Below are 23,370 nucleotides of genomic sequence, written 5' to 3'. Positions count from 1 at the left end.
CGTGGCTCAGGCCAGATTCGATTAGGATTCTGGTGGAGTATCCTCTCGTGTTTCTGGAGCAGGAGGCGGGTCTTTGGTAAGTTGGAATGCCTTGGAAGTTTTCCTGTACTTTACAAAGATGTTGAAGAGTGTCCCGCGCGTGAATATGGACACCTGGCTGGTAGTGTCCCTGTTCGTGTTTGTCCAGCTCTTCTTCAGTTTAGCCTATGAAGGTAAGGAATTGCAAATATTTATCCAACCCGCGGATCAGAGGGATTTAGTTAACCCACTAGTGTCCAAATGGACACCGTCCATTTAATTTACATTTCTCAAATAAATGTAACGTTTTTAGATATTTGCATAACATAGTTAGTGGTTGTTGCGATTTGTTCTGTTATTACGTATTCATTGTCGGTTAGCCGATATCCCACCGCTACTTTTGGTGAGCCACATTTTATGTTTACGTGGAGGGGGGTGAGGCTAGGGTAAAAGGGGGAATGCAGTGCGCATCTGGGGGACGTCTCCCGCAGAATTCATGAGACACTAAAGTCAGCATTCTGCACATGGTGCCTTAGCGTACCTTCGTGCTATAGTTTGTAAAAAAAAAACGTATTAATTGAGTCCTATGTTCAAGTTATTTTGCCATGCAAAGTAAGTGCGCTATCCCACTGGGCACAGACTTCAATTCAACGCAGCTATTCCACGTTGGTTCAACGTAATTTCATTGAAATGTCGTGGAAACAACATTGATTCAACCGGTGTGTTCAGTGGGTAGTGAGTTTAACAGTTGTACATTCGTTTAACAAGGGGATATGCACGTAAAACGTGCCAAAATGTAACTAATCTTTACCTAGCTAATGGTCTATGATTTCAGTCAACGTAGTGGCGAATCACATCGAAGTTGTCAATAGCCTAGATAATTCCACGTCTCCAATAAATATTTCCCGACTACAGTCCACCCCAGTGTGACCGGCATCAGAGCCCATAGCTCCGGGATGTCGGAGTCGTCACAGGCCACAAGCCACACAAGGGTTCCTGTGTTCAGACTAACTGCACATTTGCTCTGCCTGCCTGCCTCCTCCCATTTCCTAGCTTTCCTAGACCCGCAGATCTGTGGAGTCAGTGTCTGTCCAGTGCTGGGTGGTTTTGTTTAATAAGATAGCAGGGTCTCTTTGGAGGGTGACAGGAGGACTGTATCAGTTGAATGGAACCGTCAACAGGACATACCAATGATTTAAAGGTAGACAGACACCATGATGGGATAGAGAGGCCATTATAGTTGTTTTATTTTTTGCTGATTGATTGATATCATTCCATGTGGTGTTCTCCCATCTTAGCTTGGTTACACAATAATTTCACACAAAGTCACACACACACATGTATGCAAGCACTTACACACACACTGAGAGAGAGTTTTCCAGATGGATGAGTGCCAACAGGGCAGGGACAGTATCCTGCAGAGGAACATTCACTGCAGAGTAATGAGAAGCTGAAATAAGTTCAAGACGGGATTGGACTGTATAATAGTTTGGATGCATGGGTGTATACGTGTATGTGTGTGTGTATGTCCGTACCAAGGTTAGAGATGTAAGGTGTGTCAGAGAGAGAGAGATTGTGTGTGTGCTTGAGGGTGTTGATTTGGAGATGTATGTGTCTTGTCCAGTGGCTCACCACTTCTGTCTGAGAAACAGGCTGAAACATGTGCATACGCTACTGGATTTAGATTTACACTGACAGGCTAAGCACAGCTTGTCAAACTGATGCTTATAGCTGGAGGTCACTGGTGAGTCTGTGCTTGTGAGTGAGTGTGTGTGTGTTTATGGGGGTTGATTTAACAGGGGTCTTTGTATTTATTTGGGGGTTGTTAGTAACTGTGTGTGTGTGTGTGTGTGTGTGTGTGTGTGTGTGTGTGTGTGTGTGTGTGTGTGTGTGTGTGTGTGTGTGTGTGTGGTGTGTGTGTGTGTGTGTTAAAGGGGGTTGAGAAGGGGGGGATGGTTTGGGTTTTAAGTAGCCTTAGTAACCTCTCTTTGCTTTGGTGTTATACAGTGCTTTGAGGTGTCTGTACTGAGAGACAGGCTGAGTGTTGATGTTACTTTATGTGCATTGAGGTGTCTGTACTGAGAGACAGGCTGAGTGTTGATGTTACTTTATGTGCATTGAGGTGTCTGTACTGAGAGACAGGCTGACTGTTGATGTTACTTTATGTGCATTGAGGTGTCTGTACTGAGAGACAGGCTGAGTGTTTATGTTACCTCCAGGGCATATGAAGGTGGGTGGTGACTGCCAAGAGAAGGGTTTGATGGTTGGTTCTCTCCGGAACTCTGTATGTTTCTGTCTCGGCTGCTGTCTCAGAAAACAAGATGGTTGCCGCAGTCTCCTTTGTCCCCTCTCATTACTATTTTCTCTGTCAACACAAGCAGACTCTCACACAGACACACGTACACACTCAGTGACTCCTTCTCCATTATTGCTCGCTCAGCATGCATTTCTACTGACAGTGAAACCCAGTCATAATGACTCTATGAATCATTCATATTTTACGAATGGACTGCTGTGCTGTTGGTCTATGGTAGGTGAGTGACCTTGAAAGTATAGTTAATTGTCAGAAAGCTCAAACATGCCGTCTTAACACAGCGTGATGTAACCCAGGGAATTCTCTAAGCCTGCCAGCTTACTAATACCACTGGAGTAGCCGTAATAATGCTTCTTCTCATGTTCCATGGTGAGAGAGAAAGAGAGCATGACGGTAAGAGAGTCAGTGATTGATCCGTTAAGAAAGGAGTCGTGAGCATGTGATGTTGGAGAGAAGAGTTATAGTGGTTGGTTGAGGAAGAGATCTATTAAAGGGAAGTTGTGCACAGAGGCAGTGAGAAAGAGATGGTCAAATCACTTCACTGTCTTTAGTCTGTGTGTTTCTGATGCCCAGATGAAATAACAGATGCCTGTACTGCCTGTTCAGTTCTCCTCCTGGCATGTTTCTACATTAACCCTGTCATTGATTCCTATTACGCACAGCTCAGCTGAATAAAGCTGACTGGAACCTCAGTTTGTGTTCCCTCTGGCCCTGTTGTTCTCATTGAGCTCGGCAGGAGAGCCTCTCTCTCGCTCTCTCGCTCTCTCTGTTTTATCAACACCGTGTTCTCGCTGACGTCTTCCCACCCTCTGAGGAGTCATTTTTGCTGTGAGAGGAGAAGAGAAAAGAAGAGAGAGACTGTTAGGGATGCTGTCTGATTCCAAACCTCAGTGCACTGACAGAAAGACTGTTGGGACTGGGACCATGTTTATGTGGATGAATGACAACTTCTAGGTTTTCTCTTTCTTTGTTATTGAAAACTCTGGATCTGGCCTCCATTCACACACTGATTTTAAGCAAATAAGAAATAAGTAATAAAATAACTTTATACTGGCAAGTTGAGTGTCAACTTCTCAGCATATCAGCTTTTATTCAAGTCTGGCTCAATTTGATGATGTGGATGAGATCGTTTCAAGTTAATCATAGTGTTATTTTATCCCTGGCTGTTCTGGAGACCGCTTTGAGTGGAAAAGGAACAGTACTGCGGTATTCTAAGATCCCTTAGGAAAGGAGAGAGACAAGTCTATAATAATGTGTTATGCCCTCTGCTGCAGATTGCTGGATGGGATGTGAGTGTCAGTATAACTGGCTGCCTTTGTCTCTAAGGATGTGCGTGTGGAGAAGATGGACGAGCTCTGTCTCTGGGAAATATCCCCTGCTATAGGCTATGCGGCTCTCTGCTGGTGTGGTGTATGTCAGTAGAGCCCCCTAGGATTCAATTTATTACAGAATAACAAAACCAAAAAATCAGAGCAGAACTTTAGTTGTTGTAGCAGGATAGTAATCTGTAGAACAGTCTCGATAGAGACAGAAAGGAAGGCCTACGTGTGTGTGTTAGATTTACTCTGTTGTGTGTTGTCGTCTATTATGGCTCCATAACCAAGCCCGGTAGAGATGTGTGGTAAGTTCTCCATGTGCACTCTGGTGTTGGGTCATATAGTGTTCGTACTATGTAAGGATAGTCATATATAACCTCACTGTAGGCAGTGAATTGTCTGCATGCTTGTTATAGAACTGATCTGAAGCAGCGGCACACACCTGTGATTAGTTTCCCAGATATGTCTGTTTCCCTCTGATTGACTTCCTTGGCTGTGTGCCCGTGAGTTTTCCCCTCAGCCAGCTAAATCAGATTCAGGGTCTGTATAAGGATGTGCTCAGTAGCAGTGTGATCTGACTGCTAAAACCGCAGTGCGCGTTAGACATTTGGCTGACGTGTATGTACGCCCGTCGGGCTGGGAGCGTGTAGCTGTAGCAGGAGTGAAAGACTTCTCTGTCTGTTTTGTCCCTCATGGATCCTGAACAGAGAGCACATTCACACTGGGTTGGAGTCCACAACATCCTCCTCTGGTAGCGATTGGGCGTATCTGAGCTCGCTCCTCACTCCTCTCTCCCATTTACACCCCTTTCCTTCCCTCACCCATTCTCTCTCCCACTCCCTTCGCTATTTATTCCCCTCACCTTTTTCTCTCTCCCTCATGTCACTCCTCCTTTATCTTGCGTTGTGCGTTGAAAGGTTATGTATCATTTTGAAGTAGAAGGCTCTAGATCATGCAGCAATTTTGCTGTGACAGCGAAGCATTGTCTTCCAGACAAGCAACGTCCCAATACTCATATCTGCTTTCCTTTTGACAACTGATATCAGAGATCTTGACAGATGAAAGCAATAAGCCAGATTGGAAGGCCATTCTTTTTCTAGCTCCCTCATATTAGTGACCAAGAAGGAGAGAAGGAAAGGAAACCAATATTGGAGCACTAGTCACATATCACAGTAAGTATGTTGGTGACCTCACAACAAGACCCGGAGTCACATTTCAGCAAGAACAAACAGGAGAAAACATTTTGGAATGGAGAAAAGGTTTAGGTAGATCCTCCTCCATTTCAAAACGTTTCCTTCAGTTTCATACTTACTGAATGTGACCCCAGTGTGAGGTTGCCATTGCACCACTGGTTTTAGAACAAGGTTGCAGTAAAAGTGATTAATTGTGCCAAACCAGCTGGGGAGAAAGGCTCCCTTGGGGTTCTTCTTCTCTGCATGTGTTGAAGAGATTTCTCTCATTCCCCTTTGTAGGAATAGTTTAGCAACGTTTTCCAACAGTGATAATCTTGATTTAATAATGACCCCTTGCAAAACACCAGTAAAGTCCAACCCAAATCTCTTGCTGAAGGATTAGGACTACCACATGTTTTGAAACGTTGATAAACCCTTTCAATCAAATCTATTTATAAAGCCCTTTTTACATCAGCAGATGTCACAAAGTGCTATACAGAAACCAATGCAGCCCTACTCTTATCTTGAATGCAGCCTTGCTCTCTCCCTGCCTTGGTCACTAGCTGCTTTCTTCTCCCTCTTACTTTCCCAGGGTCGGGATACTATGGCTATGGAGATGATGAAGATGCATATGCTCGTATAAACGGAGGTGAATGCTTTGACCAAGCTCTGCTGCCACACGCACGCACGCTTTTACACACTCTGGCACTCGCTTTCAACATGCAGGAAAGTTTAGGGTTGAAGTAAGCCTCTTAAACTCAAAGCATTGACTTCACTTTTTATCAACATTGAAAACATGTATTTTATTTGAAAAGCAAATCAAAGTTAGATGTGTGTCTTTCACTTCAATGTGATGTACACAACTATGTTATTTTCTTCTCCACAAGATAGCGATATGCTTCATCCCATGTTTTACAAACTGACACAATTATGTCAAACTTAACTTTCAACTTTTCATTGAGGTCAGTTAGACATGGAATTTTACCCTCTGGGCCAATCCAAACTCCTGGACTATTTCTCTTCTGTAGAGACTCAAATATTGTATTGTGTTCTCTTACTCAATGACAGTGGAGACTGGAGATACAGCCAACACACACACACACCCACGAACTGTCCAGCTCCTGTCCAGCTGGTGTGTGTTTGAGAGTGTGTGTTTGAGAGAGTGTGTGCGCTTACAAGAAAGTGTGTGTGTTCTGAGCCAGTGGGAAATGGACTGCAGATTTTATTTCCCTGGAATACAAAACTGCTGGCCCCTCAAACTTGGCATTCCCAAAAGGAATCTTTAGGCAAGCGTTTGAGGGATGGATAGAGCCGTCCAACTGGTAGAGGAAAGATGGAGGCAACTTTAGTGTTCTTCTGACACATCTTTATCCCTCATGCTGTAAATCAACTCTAAATCATCATCCACTTCAGCCTCCAGTCTGAAGGTTATATTTATTAATAGTTCAATTGATGGGGTTCAGTAGCTCTAATCAACAGAATGATTGAGTGATCCCATTTAAATCCACTGGATCAAAGTGATCAAAGACAGACACACACACACACACAACTCACACTCAAACTATTTCCCTTACTCTCAACCTCTATCTTTTCTTTACTCAAGCAAGTACTTCTTGTTGTCAAGTACTTCTTATTGTCAGCATGGATTATGGTAAGTGACAAAGCCATTGTATCATTCTGTCTACCTGTGATGAGATGATGGATGGGTTTACACTCGCACTCCTGATTTTGATCTCTTTAGTCTGCTGTGAACACTGTGTCCTGTGGTAAATCAGTATGGATTATGTATGTTGCTATGGGTACCTCACTGCCTGACTTACACTCACAGCCTCTCTTCATTTTAGCAGTAAGGTGAGAAAACACATGGATGTCCAAAACACTGGTAAATACCCCCCCGGCCCCCAATAGTTAATTTACATTGCGGCACAAACAGACAATGTCTATCTTGTATAGATAGATGTCTGTCCAGCACCTGAACCAGAAGGACGTTTATTTCAATCTTTTATGTGAATGGTATAACTCTCCCTCTTATTCCCCGCCCAACCCCATTTTTAGGGACCCCTTGGTGCGCGCCCATCAAGGTGAAGCATGGCGACGTGAGTTGTCGGAGTCCTGGAGGGCAGTATTATAAGAACGTGATGGGATCGCGCTGTAAGATCCGCTGTAAGAGGGGTTACGAGATGCAGCAGGGACACCCAGAGGTGGTGTGTATGGCCAGCAAACACTGGTCAGGAAACTACGCCTGCAGGGGTGAGACCGCCACACACACACAAACTCGCACACCTGGCCTACTGGCGAGACCCAAAATCACTGGACACACACCTTTACACCAAACATACAGTACCAGTCCAAAGTTTGGACACACCTACTCATTCAAGGGTTTTTCTTTATTTTTACAATTTTTTACATTGTAGAAATAACACATATGAAATCATGTAGTAACTAAAAAAGTGTTTCACAAATCTAAATATATTTTTCTAAGTAGCCACCCTTTGCTTTGATGACAGCTTTTGCACACTCTTGGCATTCTCTCAACCAACTTCACCTGGAATGCTTTTCCAACAGTCTTGAAGGAGTTCCCACATATGCTGAGCACTTGTTGGCTGCTTTTCCTTCACTCTGCGGTCCAACTCATCCCAACTCATCAGTTTTGGGAAATTTGCATCCTGTACTCAAAGTTCTGGGACACTAAAGTCCATGGAGAATAAGATCACCTCCTCCCAGCTGCCCATTGCACTGAGGCTAGGAAACACTGTCACCACCGATAAATCCACAATAATCGAGAATTTCAATAAGCATTTTTCTACGGCTGGCCATGCATTCCACCTGTCTACACCTACCCCGGCCAACAGCTCTGCACCCCCCGCAGAAGCTTGCCCAAGCCCCCCCCCCCCTGCTTCTCCTTCACCCATATCCAGATAGCTGATGTTCTGAAAGAGCTGCAAAACCTGGATCCCTACAAATCAGCTGGGCTAGACAATCTGGACCCTCTCTTTCTAAAATTATCCGCAGCAATTGTTGCAACCCCTTTTACTAGCCTGTTCAACCTCTCTTTCATATCGTCTGAGATCCCTAAAGATTGGAAAGCTGCCGCACTCTAGACCCAAACTGTTATAGACCTATATCCATCCTGCCCTGCCTTGCTAAAGTCTTCGGAAGCCAAGTTAAAAAAACAGATCACCGACTGTTTTGAATCCCACCGTACCTTCTCCGCTATGCAATCTGGTTTTCGAGCTGGTCATGGGTGCACCTCAGCCACCCTCAAGTCCTAAACAATATCATAACCGCCATCGATAAAAGACAGTACTGTGCAGCCGTCTTCATCGACCTGGCCAAGGCTTTCGACTCTGTCAATCACCGCATTCTTATTGGCAGACTCAATAGCCTTGGTTTCTCAAAAGACTGCCTTGCCTGGTTCACCAACTACTTCTCAGATAGAGTTCAGTGTGTCAAATCGGAGGGCCTGTTGTCCGGACCTCTGGCCCTCGGACCTCGGACCTATGGGGGTGCCACAGGGTTCAGTTCTCAGGCAGAGTCTTTTCTCTGTATATATCAATGATGTCGCTCTTGCTGCGGGTGATTCCCTGATCCACGTCTATGCAGACGACACCATTCTGTATACATCTGGCCCTTCTTTGGACACTGTGTTAACAAACCTCCAAACGAGCTTCAATGCCATACAATACTCCTTCCGTGGCCTCCAGCTGCTCTGAAACGCTAGTAAAACTAAATGCGTGCTTTTCAACCGTTCGCTGCCCGCACCCACCCGCCCAACTAGCATCACTACTCTGGACGGTTCTGACTTAGAATATGTGGAAAACTACAAATACCTAGGTGTCTGGCTAGACTGTAAACTCTCCTTTCAGACTCACATTAAACATCTCCAATCCAAAATGAAATCTAGAATCGGCTTCATATTTCACAACAAAGCCTCCTTCACTCATGCTGTTGAACATACCCTTGTAAAACTGACTATCCTACCGATCCTTGACTATGGCAATGTTATTTAAAAAATAGCCTCCAACACTCTACTTAGCAAATTAGATGTAGTCTATCAAGTCACCAAAGCCCCATATACTACCCACCACTGTGACCTCTATGCTCTCGTTGGCTGGCCCTCGCTTCATGTTCGTCGCCAAACCCACTGGCTCCAGGCCATGTATAAGTCTTTGCTAGGTAAAGCCCCGTCTTATCTCAGCTCACTGGTCACCATAGCAACACTCACCCGTAGCTCGCGCTCCAGCAGGTATATTTCACTGGTCATCCCCAAAGCCAACTCCTCATTTGGCCGTCTTTCCTTCCAGTTCTCTGCTGCCAATGACTGGAACGAATTGCAAAAATCACTGAACCTGGAGACTTTAAGCATCAGCTGTCAGAGCAGCTTACTGATCACTGCACCTGTACACAGCCCATCTGTAAATAGCCCACCCAACTACCTCATCCCATATTGTTATTTATTTTTGCTCTTTTGCACCCCAGTATCTCTACTTGCACATCATCATCTGCACATCTATCACTCCAGTGTTAATGCTAAATTGTAATTATTTCGCCACTATGGCCTATTTATTGCCTTACCTCCCTAATCGTACTACATTTGCACACACTGTATATAGATTTTTCTATTGTGTTATTGACTGTACGTTTGTTTATCCCATGTGTAACTCTATGTTGTTGTTTGTGTCGCACTGCTTTGCTTTATCTTGGCCAGGTCGCAGTTGTAAATGAGAACTTGCTCTCAACTGGCCTACCTGGTTAAATAAAGGTGATATATATATATATATATATATATATATATATATATATATATATATGTATATGTATATGTATATGTGTATATGTATATGTGTTAAAATCCCAAACCATCTCAATTGGGTTGAGGTCGGGTGATTGTGGAGGCCAGGTCATCTGATGCAGCACTCCATCACTCTCCTTCTTGGCCAAATAGCACTTCCACAGCTTGGAGGTGTGTTTTTGGGTCATTGTCCTGTTGAAAAACAAATGATAGTCCCACTAAGCGCAAACCAGATGGGATGGCAGAGTGCTGTGATAGCCATGCTGGTTAGATGCCTCCCTGACCAGTTTTCTTCTGGTTAAGTGTGCCTTATATGAAATGTATGCAGTCACTACTGTAAGTCGCTCTGGATAAGAGTGTCTGCTAAATGACTAAAATATAAATGTAAGGCCTGATTCACACAGTCTCCTCTGAACACCTGGTGTTGAGATGTGTCTGTTACTTGAACTCTGTGAAGCATTTATTTGGGCTGCAATTTCTGAGGCTGGTAACTCTAATGAACTTATCCACTGCAGCAGAGGTAACTTGAGGTCTTCCTTTCCTGTGGCGGTCCTCATGAGAGCCTGTTTCATCATAGCGCTTGATGGTTTTAGCGACTGCATTTGAAGAAACTTTCAAGTTCTTGAAATGTTCAGTATTGACTGACCTTCATGACTTCAGATCGGTGTCCCTAAACTGGAACGGTTGTTGTTAACATGCGCTAATGTGACTAGAATGACATTGTAAGTAACAGCCAACTTTCCAGGACATACAGTAGACATGTCTGATATGGGCAGAAAGCTTAAATTATTGTTAATCGAACTGCACTGTCCAATTTACAGTAGCTATTACAGTGAAAAAAAGTCCATGCTATTGTTTGAGGAGAGTGCAAAACAACAAAACACTTTTATCACGGCAACTGGTTTGATACATTCACCTTAGAAGGTAAATATGTACTTACATTCAGTAATCTTGTTCTGATTTGTCATCCTGAGGGTCCCAGAGATAAAAGGTAGCATAATTATTTTGGATAAAATCAATTTTTATATTCAAATGTAGGAACTGGGTTCTACAGTTCTGGGTTCTACAGTGCCCGGCCATCTAGATGTGAAAGTTGAGTTGAGAAAAAGGCTACGATCCTTGCTTATTTGAGCTGTTCTTGCCATCATATGGACTTGGTCTTCCACAAATTAATTCCACAATTCCACAAATTAACTTTTAACAAGGCACACCTGTTAATTTAAATGCATTCCAGGTGACTACCTCATGAAGCTGGTTGAGAGAATGCCAACAGTGTGCAAAGCTGTCAAGGCAAAGAGTGGCTACTTTGAAGAATCTGAAGTATAAAATATATTTTGATTTTGTTTAACACTTTTTTTGGTTACTACATGATTCCATATGTGTTATTTCATAGTTATGATGTCTTCACTGTTATTCTAGAATGTAGAAATGTAGTACAAATAAAGAAAAACCCTTAAAAGAGTAGGTGTGTCCAAACTTTTGACTGGTACTTTATGTAACCACTGAAGATACACACAACCAATATAATCATTGTCAGATTCTTCAGCTACCTGCTAATCATACACCCTGTTTGTGAAAAACATTTATGGACTTGATTTGTGTTTCCCTGTCAGAGATCCGGTGTCCTAAGCTACAGATGCCTGCTAACGGTGGCTATAAGTGTTCAGACGGATCCTACTTTAACTCTCGCTGTGAGTTCTTCTGCTCCCTTGGATACACTCTGAAGGGGTCCAAGACTGTCACCTGCCAGTACCACAAAACCTGGACCTCAGGGGAGAGCGCCTGCATAGGTGAGTCAGAGAGTGCTTGCGTGCAAGTGGATGTGGGTGAGTGCGTGTGTGGGTGAGTGCGTGTGTGCGTGTGTGCATTTACCGATGTACAGTATGTGTATGGTGTTTGTGTGTGTGTGTGGTGTTTTGTCTGTAGCTGTCAAATCAAATTGTATTTGCTGAATACAACAGGTGTAGACCTTACAGTGAAATGCTTACAAGCCCTTAACCAACAATTCAGTTAAAAAAGTGTTAAGAAAATATTTACTAAATAAACTGAAGTAAACAATAAATAAATAAAAAGTAAAAAAATAACAAAACATTTTTTTTTAAATTTGAAAGAGCAACAATAAAATAACAGTAACGAGGCTATATACAGGGGGTACCGGGCCACTGGTTAATTGAGGTAATATGTATGGTCGTGGCCAAAAGGTTTGAGAATGACACAAATATACATTTTCACAAAATCTGCTGCCTCAATTTGTATGATGGCAATTTGCATATACTCCAGAATGTTATGAAGAGTAATCAGATTAACTGAATCCCCCAAAAACATTTCCACTGCATTTCAGCCTTGCCACAAAAGGACCAGCTGACATCATGTCAGTGATTATCTCGTTAACACAGGTGTGAGTGTTGACGAGGACAAGGCTGGAGATCACTCTGTCATGCTGATTGAGTTCGAATAACAGACTGGAAGCTTCAAAAGGAGGGTGGTGCTTGGAATCATTGTTCTTCCTCTGTCAACCATGGTTACCTGCAAGGAAACACGTGCCGTCATCATTGCTTTGCACAAAAAGGGCTTCACCAGCAAGGATATTGCTGCCAATAAGATTGCACCTAAATCAACCATTTATCGGATCATCAAGAACTTCAAGGAGAGCGGTTCAATTGTTGTGAAGAAGGCTTCAGGGTGCCCAAGAAAGTCCAGCAAGCGCCAGGACCATCTCCTAAAGTTGATTCAGCTGCGGGATCGGAGCACCACCAGTACAGAGCTTGCTCAGGAATGGCAGCAGGCAGGTGTGAGTAGAGGTCCTGGATGGTAGGAAGCTTGGCCCCAGTGATGTACTGGGCCGTATGCACTGCCCTCTGTAGTGCCTTGCGGTCGGAGGCCGAGCAGTTGCCATACCAGGCGGTGATGCAACCAGTCAGGATGCTCTCGATGGTGCAGCTGTATAACTTTTTGAGGATCTGAGGACCCATGACAAATCTTTTCAGTCTCCTGAGAAGGAATAGGCGTTGTCGTGCCCTCTTCACGACTGTCTTGGTGTGTTTGGACCATGACAATTCGTTGGTGATGTGGACACCAAGGAACTTGAATCTCCCAACCTGCTCAATGACCTTGACTAACTGGTGCCCCCACACATTGACTCTATACCGCTACCCCCCGTATATAGCCTCACTACTGTTATTTTACTGCTGCTTTATAATTAATTAATTATTAGATTTTTTTTAACTTAAGACTTATTTTTCTTAAAATTGCATTGTTGGTTAAGAGCTTGTAAGTTATCACTTCACTGTAAGGTCTACACCTGTTGTATTCGGCGCATGTGACAAATACAATTAGATTTGATTTGTAAGCAGGAATCAGGAGGATAGAGTTATGGTCAGATTTGCCAAATGGAGGGTGAGCTTTGTATGCGTCTCTGTGTGGAGTAAAGGTGGTCTAGAGTTTTTTTCCCTCTGGTTGGACATGTAACATGCTGGTGGGAATGAGGTAAAACGGATTTAAGTTTCCCTACTTTAAAGTTCCCGGCCACTGAGAGTGCCGCCTCTGGATGAGTATTTTCTTGTTTGATATGGCCTTATACGGGTTGTTGAGTGCGGTCTTAGTGCCAGCATCGATTTGTGGTGGTAAATAGACAGCTACAAAAAATATAGATGAAAACTCTCTTGGTAAATAGTGTTGTTTACATGTTATCAAGAGATACTCTACCTCAGGTGAGCAAAACCTTGAGACTTCATTAATATTAGCTGTTATTGACAAATAGACACAGACCGCCACCACTTGTCTTACCAGAGGCAGCTGTTCTATCTTGCCGATGCACGGAAAACCCAGCCAGCTGTATGTTATCAATGTCGTCTTTCAGCCACGACTCGGTGAAACAGCACTCCATCACAGGAGCTTCTCTAGTCTAAAATCACCCCAATTACACAGACAGGACATAACAGAACAGGGAAAAGCACTTTTTGTTTTTCCTCTCTTCCTGTTTTTCTTCCCTCCACATCTGCTGACCTTTTTTACCACTCTTTCCCCTCTCTCCTTCTCTGGAAGATGTGGATGCCCCAGTAATAAAGTGTCCTAACCTGAAGGACAAGACGGCAGAGCCTGGCAAGCTCACTGCCAGGGTGACCTGGGACACACCGGAGGGCAAGGACACGGCCGACGGCATCCTCACTGAGTCAGTCTGACCCCTGATCCTTAACCCCACTGAACCTTCATTTATAACCTGTAGTGGTAGTTAGGCTTGGGCTGTATACCGTGTATTAGAGGTCGACCGATTATGATTTTTCAACGCCGATTTTTGGAGGACCAAAAAAGCCGATACCGATTAATCGGACGATTTTTATATATATATATATTTGTAATAATGACAATTACAACAATACTGAATTAACACTTTTATTTTAACTCAATATAATACATAAATAAAATCAATTTAGTCTCAAATAAATAATGAAACGTTCAATTTGGTTTAAATAATGCAAAAACAAAGTGTTGGAGAAGAAAGTAAAAGTGCAGTATGTGCCATGTAAAAAAGCTAACGTTTAAGTTCCTTGCTCAGAACATGAGAACATATGAAAGCTGGTGGTTCATTTTAACATGAGTCTTCAATATTCCCAGTTAAGAAGTTTTAGGTTGTAGTTATTATAGGAATTTATAGGACTATTTCTCTCTATACCATTTGTATTTCATATACCTTTGACTATTGGATGTTCTTATAGGCACTAAAGTATTGCCAGCCTAATCTCTGGAGTTGATAGGCTTGAAGTCATAAACACCTCTGTGCTTCAAGCATTGCGAAGAGCTGCTGGCAAACGCAGGAAAGTACTGTTTGAATGAATGCTCACGAGCCCGCTGCTGCCTACCACCGCTCACTCAGACTGCTCTATCAAATATCAAATCATAGACTTAATTATAATATAATAAACACACAAATACGAGCCTTTGGTCATTAATATGGTCAAATCCAGAAACTATCATTTCGAAAACAAAACGTTTATCAGTGAAATACGGAACTGTTCCATATTTTATCTAACGGATGGCATCCCTAAGTCTAAATATTGCTGTTACATTGCACAACCTTCAATGTTATGTCATAATTATGTACAATTCGGGCAAATTAATTACGGTCTTTGTTAGGAAGAAATGGTCTTCACACAGTTCGCAACGAGCCAGGTGGCCCAAACTGCTGCATATACCCTGACTCTGCTTACACTGAACACAAGAGAAGTGACACAATTTTCCTAGTTAATATTGCCAGCTAAAATGATTTTTTTAAAACTAAATATACAGGTTTAAAAAAAATATACTTACAGTGGATATAAAAAGTCTACACACCCCTGTTAAAATGCCAGGTTTTTGTGATGTAAATAATGAGACAAAGATAAATCATGTCAGAACTTTTTCCACCTTTAATGTGACCTATAATGTAAACAATTCAATTGAAAAACAAACTGAAATCTTTGAGGGGGAAAAATAAAAAAACTCACTAACCTGGTTGCATAAGTGTACACACCCTTAAACTAATACTTTGTTGAAGCACCTTTTGATTTTATTACAGCACTCAGTCTTTTTGGGTAGGAGTCTATTAGCATGACACATCTTGATGTAGCAATATTTGCCCACTCTTCTTTGCAAAAGCGCTCCAAATCTGTCAGATTGCGAGGACATCTCCTGTGCACAGCCCTCTTCAGATCACCCCAGAGATGTTCAATTGGATTCAGGTCTGGGCTCTGGCTGGGCCATTCCAAAACGTTAATCTTTTTCTGGTGAAGCCATGCTTTCGTGGATTTGGATGTGTGCTTTGGGTCGTTATCGTGCTGAAAGGTGAACTTCATCTTCAGCTTTCTAAAGGACGCCTGAAAGTTTTGTGCCAAAATTTCCTGGTATTTGGAACTGTTCATAATTCCCTCCACCCTGACTAAGGCCCCGGTTCCAGCTGAAGAAAAACAGGGTATGATGTTCTTTGGGTGATGTGCAGTGTTGTTTTTGCACCAAACATACCTTTTGGAATTATGGCCAAAAAGTTCAACCTTGGTTTCATCAGACCATAACACATTCCCACGTGCTTTAGGGGGACTTGATGTTTGTTTTTGCAAACTTCAGCCGGGCTTGGATGTTTTTCATTGTAAGAAAAGGCTTCCGTCTTGCCACCCTACCCCATAGCCCATTCATATGAAGAATACGGGAGATTGTTGTCACATGTAGCACACAGCCAGTACTTGCAAGAAATTCCTGCAGTTCCTTTAATGTTGCTGTAGGCCTCTTGGAAGCCTCCCTGACCAGTTTTCTTCTCGTCTTTTCATACATTTTGGAGGGACGTCCAGTTCTTGGTAATGTCTCTGTGGTGCCATATTTTCTCCACTTGATGATGACTGTCTTCACTGTGTTCCATGGTATATGTAATGCTTTGGAAATTCTTTTGTACCCTTCTCCTGACTGATATCTTTCAACAATGAGATCCCTCTGATGCTTTGGAAGCTCTCTGCGGACCATGGCTTTTGCTCTGAGATGCAACTAACAAAATGTCAGGAAAATCCTACTAGAACAGCTGAACTTTATTTGTGATTAATCAGTCACTTTAAATGATGGCAGGTGTGTAATGACTTGTATTTAACATGAGTTTGAATGTGATTGGTTCATTCTGAACACAGCCACATCCCCTGGTTGCACACTTATGCAACCAGGTTATTGTAAGGTTTTTATTTTTCATTTTTCCCCCTCGAAGATTTCAGTTTGTTTTTCAATTGAATTGTTCACATTATAGGTCACATTAACAGTAGAAAAAGTTCTGACATGATTTATCTTTGTCTCATTCTTTTACATCACAAAAGCCTGGCATTTTAACAGGAGTGTGTAGACTTTTTATATCCACTGTATGTATTCATTTTAAGAAAGGCATTGATGTTTATGGTTAGGTACATTGGTGCTCCGATTTTGCTTTTTCGCGAACGCACTTTTGTTAAATCATCACCCGTTTGGCGAAGTAGGCTGTGATTCGATGATAAATTAACAGGCACCGCATTGATTATATGCAACGCAGGACAAGCTAGTTAAACTAGTAATATCATCAACCATGTGTAATTAACTAGTGATTATGTTAAGATTGATAGTTTTTTATAAGATAAGTTTAATGCTAGCTAGAAACTTACCCTGGCTCCTTGCTGCACTCGCGTAACAGGTGGTCAGCCTGCCACGCAGTTTCCTCGTGGATTGCAATGTAATCGGCCATAATCGGCGTACAAAAATGCAGATTACCGATTGTTATGAAAACTTGAAATTGGCCAAAATTAATCAGCCATGCAGATTAATCGGTCGACCTCTACCGTGTATTTACCGTATACCGGGATATTTGGAAATACCCACAGGATGTTTTTTCAATACAGTTTAAACTATTTATTTGAAGATTTTGTATACATTTGAATATTTGTAGTTACTTTTTAAGTAAATACCTGCAGTCAGCTAGTGCAATACGATAGGCGATAAAGAAGATTGCGTTCTTTATTTTACCTGTCACATAATTTTTCTTACCGGTAGTCCCCAGTCACGTGGTGGTTGTTTACAAGCACACAACAACAAGAGACTTGTGAGTCACTCACTGTTGTGCAGCACACGTCTAGTTACAGTATGGAATTCACAACAAAATGTTTGCCAGCTAGATATTTTATAGCTATTAATTTAACTGTCTAAAATTGGCTAAATGTTCTGCAGTTGTGTATTTGGTTTGCTAATTTAGTAGCTAGTTCACTATCTAGCTAAGTGATTAGCTTGTTCCAAAAATCAAGCTTAGCTTAGTAACAGCAGAGAATCCCCTCCTGGATCAAGAGCCTTGCTGTCTAATATTTGTTTTGTGCGTGCAGCAAATTGTAAGTAGCTTTTTGAGTTACTTGTATAACTTTATGAGCTGGGACGTGTGTCCTGAAAATAATTTAGATTAGAGGCTGTATAAAAAATTTCCAACGAACTTGTTAGCATTTAATTTGAATTCTCTATGAGATTTTACATGTACTTGTTAGCGTTGCTAACCTTAGGATTACAGAGGCTGTGTTTAGAAAACAGCTCCCCTTGTGTTCAGTGCCGGCATTACCGAATATCACGGTATAGCCAAGGTTGGAATGAAGGTATGACCATCTGGATACTGCCCAAGTCAAGTGGCAGTAGTAGCAGTAATGGTAGTAGTCATGGTAGCAATAGTAGTAGGGTAAGTCTTTAGTTAGGCTTCAGTACTATTGACACAGTGTAGTATTTGACTGAGGCTGTGTTTACAGTGTGATCCTGAAAGGGAAGCCTCCTGGACACTTCCCTGAGGGGCTCCATAAGATGTCCTACACCGTCTATGACCGAGCCGGAAACAAGGGCAGTTGCCGCTTCTCTGTCAGAGTACGAGGTGATCCCCCAACATTTTTACAATGTTTCTAGTCAGAAGGAACAATCACAGAACACTTACACATTTATGCCTCTTAGGCTGCTTTTACACAATCAGACAGTTTTATATTCCACTAATTGGTCTTTTGACCTATCACGTCAGATCTTTTTCAGAGCTGAAATGATAGGTCAAAATACAAAATTAGCGAAAAAGAATCAGAATTGGGCTGCATGAACACAGCCTTAGAGTGTGTGTCTGAATCTGTTTTGTGCCACCAGTGCGTCGCTGCAGCCCCATCACCCCTCCAGAGAACGGCTATATGAAGTGTGACAGTGATGGAGATAACTACGGAGCCACCTGTGATTTCAAATGTACAGGAGGGTACGAACTTCAGGGCAGTGCTGCCAGGGTGTGCCAGTATGGACTCACCTGGTCAGGCACGGAAACCAACTGTGCAGGTACAGATCTGTGCACACACACATGTATGCATACACACATACACACACACACATACATACACACATACTGTTCACATCACATAAGCACACCTCACAGACACACATGCAGTACTTTACACTTCACATAAACCAATAGGGCTGGGAATTGCTAGGGACCTCCCGATACAATATCATCACGATACTTAGGTGTCGATACGATATGTATTGCGGTTATCACGAATCTATATGTATTGCGATTCAATACTGTGATTTTTATTGCGATTCGATGTTCCAAACATATTGCGTTTTGATCAGACATGGAAATAAAAGTTCTGAAAAACAAATTGGCTCCCTATTTAAAAAGAAGAATGAGAACATGCAGGCACATCAAACCAGCACAAAAATTATATTGTGATATTTTCAAAATAATACGATATATCGTCAAAACTAATATCCGGATATGTAACTATTGATTTCCCCCCCACCCCCCCACCCCCATCACTATAAACCACACACACATACAGTTGAAGTCGGAAGTTTACATACACCTTAGCCAAATACATTTAACCTCAGTTTTTCACAATTCCTGACATTTAATCCTAGTAAAAATTCCCAGTTAGGATCACCACTTTATTTTAAGAATGTGAAATGTCAGAATAATAGTAGAGAGAATGATTTATTTCAGCATTTATTTCTTTCATCACATTCCCAGTGGGTCAGAAGTTTACATACACTCAATTAGTATTTGGTAGCATTGCCTTAAATTGTTTAACTTCGGTCAAACATTTTGGTTAGCCTTCCACAAGCTTCCCACAATAAATTGGGTGAATTTTGTCCCATTCCTCCTGACAGAGCTGGTGTAACTGAATCAGGTTTGTAGGCCTCGTTGCTCGTACATGCTTTTTCAGTTCTGCCCACAAATTTTCGATAGGATTGAGGTCAGGGCTTTGTGATGGCCACTCCAATACCTTGACTTGGTTGTCCTTAAGCCATTTCGCCACAAATTTGGAAGTATGCTTGGGGTCATTGTCCATTTGGAAGACCCATTTGCGACCAAGCTTTAACTTCCTTACTGATGCCTTGAGATGTTGCATCAATATATCCACATAATTTCCTCCCTCATGATGCCATCTGTTTTGTGAAGTGCACCAGTCCCTCCTGCAGCAAAGCACCCCCACAACATGATGCTGCCACTCTCGTGCTTCACGGTTGGGATGGTGTTCTTCGGCTTGCAAGCGTCTCCCTTTTTCCTCCAAACATAATGATGGTCATTATGGCCAAACAGTTCTATTTTTGTTTCATCAGACCAGAGGACATTTCTCCAAAAAGTACGATCTTTGTCCCCATGTGCAGTTGCAAACTGTAGTCTGGCTTTTTATGGTGGTTTTGGAGCAGTGGATTCTTCCTTGCTGAGCGGCATTTTCAGGTTAAGTCAATATAGGACTCGTTTTACTGTGGATATAGATACTTTTGTACCCGTTTCCTCCAGCATCTTCACAAGGTCCTTTGCTGTTGTTTTGGGATTTATTTGCACTTTTCGCACCAAAGTACGTTCATCTCTAGGAGACAGAACGCGTCTCCTTCCTGAGCGGTATGACAGCTGCGTGGTCCCATGGTGTTTATACTTGCGTACTATTGTTTGTACAGATGAACATGGCACCTTCAGGCATTTGGAAATTGCTCCCAAGGATGAACCAGCCTTATGGAGGGCTACAATTTTTTTTCTGAGGTCTTGGCTGATTTCTTTAGATTTTCCCATGATGTCAAGCAAAGAGGCACTGAGTTTGAAGGTAGGCCTTGAAATACATCCACAGGTACACCTCCAATTGACTCAAATTATGTAAATTAGCCAATCAGAAGCTTCGAAAGCCATGACATATTTTTCTGGAATTTTCCAAGCTGTGTAAAGGCACAGTCAACTTAGTGTATGTAAACTTCTGACCCAGTGGAATTGTGATACAGTGAATTATAAGTGAAATAATCTGTCTGTAAACAATTGTTGGAAAAATGACTTGTGTCATGCACAAAGTAGATGTCCTAACTGACTTGCCAAAACTAGTTTGTTAACAAGAAATTTGTGGAGTGGTTGAAAAATGAGTTTTAATGACTCCAACCTAAGTGTATGTAAACTTTCGACTTCAACTGTACATTACACATCCACCATGCTGTGTGTTTAGCAGCATTGAAGTTCTGATCAGGGGTGCTGAGGGGTTCGCTGGAGGTGAAAACGGGGTTCGCTGGAGGTGAAAACAGCCCATCGATGTCTCCCTCGGCCAGGATGGGCTGTCGATCGATCACAGAGATCCAGCAGATCAATACTGCCTGCTCTGACATCGACCAGCACTGTCTGTGACACATACTTAAGTGGATTATTGTCTAATAGAAGAGACAGTATTATACTGCTATCATATTATAAAATACAGTGACGCTCCATATAGCACTTCTGATATACGCTGTGGAAGGAACAAGTCATTCGCTACTATTGCTGGCAAACTATAATACAACAAGACCAGTAAAGACAAGTAAAACAGAACAATGAAATTGACATCATTTTGAGATTTTTTGGGGGGCAATTTCAAATCAAGTTACATCATTTGCTTTCATAGAATTTGATGATGTGATATGATGTAGTGTTTTATTATGTCATAACATGTTATGTCACAGCTATGAACATCAACGTGGGGGTGCGTACAGCCTCAGGTCTGCTGGACCAGTTCTATGAGAAACGACGTCTCCTCATCATCTCTGCTCCCACAGCTGCCAATCATTACTACAGGTTCCAAATGACTAATCTACAGGTGAGGGAGGGATGAGGGAGGGAGGGAGGGGAGAAAGGCAGAGAGTGAGGAAAGAGAGAGACCGAGTGGGGGAGTAGGTCAAATTGTCTGTGGTTCTGCTGATGGGGTGTGTGGTTCCTGGTAAACAGAGAAAATGTCACCGCACAGAATAAACAATGTCGGTGTGCTCTGTAAATTCATGCTATTCTGGGTTTAGATGATTTTTCTGCCTGTCAAAAGATATTAAAAGGGAGCAGCCTTTAAAAAGCCTGACCTTTAAAGTGTCAGGAAAGAGGTGATTCTTGTCATACACTGTGAGTCATTACAACCTCGCCTTTAAAGGTCCAATGCAGCCATTTTCATCTCACTATCAAATCCTTTATGGGAAACAATTAAGTACCTTACTGTGATTTGTTTTCAATTAAAATGGTCTAAAAGAGCAATTTCTAAAGCAAGAATGGTACTAGGACTGTCTGGGAGTGGTCTGAGTGGGGAGGGTAAAACTAGCTGTTAGCAGAGAGGTTTGGAACTCTCTTTCTTATTGGTCTATTAACTAATTTACTGCCTGGTGATGTCACCAAAACTCCATCTCACCAAAATAGGCTGACATTTCAGGCAGTCTTTTCAAACACCTCTTACACTACAAGGGCATTTTCAAAATGTCACAGTATTATTCCAACTTCATAGTGTGGAAATGTATATAAAATACGGGATAAGCACGTTTTTGACTGCACTGGGCCTTTAACAGGCCAGGTGATGGCTTCTGTGACATTTGTTGACATTACTTGAATTTGTATGTGAGTGCATTTTTATGTTCTTTGCTTGTGTGTACAATGCTATGTGTGTGTTTTTGGTGTGGTTATAATATAAGTGTGTGTGTGTGTGTGTGTGTGTGTGTGTGTGTGTGTGTGTGTGTGTGTGTGTGTGTGTGTGTGTGTGTGTGTGTGTGTGTGTGTGTGTGTGTGTGTGTGTGTGTGTGTGTGTGTGTGTGTGTGTGTGTGTGTATTCCAGCATGCCCAGTGTGGTCTGGATCTCAGGCATGTGACGGTGATTGAACTGGTCGGGATTTACCCGGCACAGATCGGCCGTATCAGCCACAGACTCATCCCCCCAGGGCTGGCTCTACAACTCAGGTACATACACACACCGTCATCATCATTCATAACAAACCTATAACTCATTCTTCAGACCTGACATTGTGTGTTCAGCCTTGACCTGATAGAAGTGTTGATGTATGTTGCCTAGGTTACTGCTCCAGATCTCCCATAATAACTTCAACATGGTGATGATTGACAAGCAGGGGATGGACAGGGAGCGCTACACGTACCCCATCACCTCAGCCCAGATCTTCACCACCATTGACACCTGGCAGGGACGCATGGATGAGATGGTGCTGCAGCAGGAGGCAGGCCACACCTGCCAGTAGTACAACACCTCAACGACACCCCTCACTAACACCCCAACACCATCTCCCCAAAAAAGCCCACTATTCCCAATTGTACTCCTCAACGCCCCCTATTTCCTTCACCCTATGGACAGTCCTCCTCACCCCCACAATATCCCTCCAAATCAATAATTAAACCCTACCGTTGCTCAATATTACTTCCTGAACCCGACTCCCATCCTCCAGTTCCCCATAGCAGACCACAGCTAGTTAACATATCCCTCAATAAGTCATTGAACCCTCTATTTCCCACCAATGTGATGACTTTCAGTTGAAGTGCCTTTCCTAAGTAGGAATCATTAGTATCGGAATGTCTGATTGGAGTTTGGAGCTGTGGAGCATTGGGACCAGGCTAATTAGAATGGAAATATAACCCTTTCATCACTGCATCCTACAGCAGTTAGAGGTCCTGGGCGGAGTGGGTCGTCACAATCATATTGATTCTTGTACTCGTCAGTCTTGCTTTTATTTCTTTAAGCTTGGACACTTTTTACTATTATTATGACGATGTTTTGTATAATAACTATTTTCTTTTTTTTTTAGATATGAAACTGGAAAAATCCTTTAGCTGTTTTATATTTATGTTTCTCAATTCTGATAGCAGTGTTTTAATTAGGACATGAATAATAAGCACTCGGGAATGTGTGTGTTGTAACAGGCAGTGATGCTGGTCCATCAGTACACTGCTCTTTGTTCCGTTTGATTTCACACAACCATGATTAAATAGCCCTCTTAAAAAGA

The 23,370-nt window shown here is 42.4% G+C and overlaps 1 protein-coding gene across 3 annotated transcripts; it reads left to right on the top strand.

Moving 5' to 3' along the window:
* The first annotated feature begins 63 nt into the window (after positions 1–63).
* On the top strand, positions 64–23,370 carry LOC106582139 (sushi-repeat-containing protein SRPX). 3 transcript variants are annotated; one of them, XM_014164910.3, is made up of 10 exons: positions 64–212; positions 5,413–5,469; positions 6,876–7,070; positions 11,226–11,402; positions 13,657–13,783; positions 17,874–17,992; positions 18,250–18,429; positions 21,073–21,206; positions 22,197–22,318; positions 22,431–23,370. In XM_014164910.3, the coding sequence occupies exons 1-10, from the start codon at positions 119–121 to the stop codon at positions 22,609–22,611; spliced, it is 1,386 nt and encodes a 461-aa protein (XP_014020385.1). In that variant the 5' UTR covers positions 64–118; the 3' UTR covers positions 22,612–23,370. The 3 variants fall into 3 exon arrangements, with proteins under 3 accessions (XP_014020385.1, XP_014020386.1, XP_014020388.1); XM_014164911.2 differs by lacking the exon at positions 5,413–5,469 and having other exon boundaries at positions 77–212; XM_014164913.2 differs by lacking the exons at positions 5,413–5,469; positions 6,876–7,070 and having other exon boundaries at positions 83–212.

This window comes from Salmo salar, chromosome 21, assembly GCF_965601325.2.
Source record: "Salmo salar chromosome 21, fSalSal1, whole genome shotgun sequence".
Lineage (NCBI taxonomy): Eukaryota > Metazoa > Chordata > Actinopteri > Salmoniformes > Salmonidae > Salmo > Salmo salar.
The sequence above is the reverse complement of the archived record's forward strand: the minus strand, read 5'-3'. Positions and strand labels throughout refer to the sequence as shown.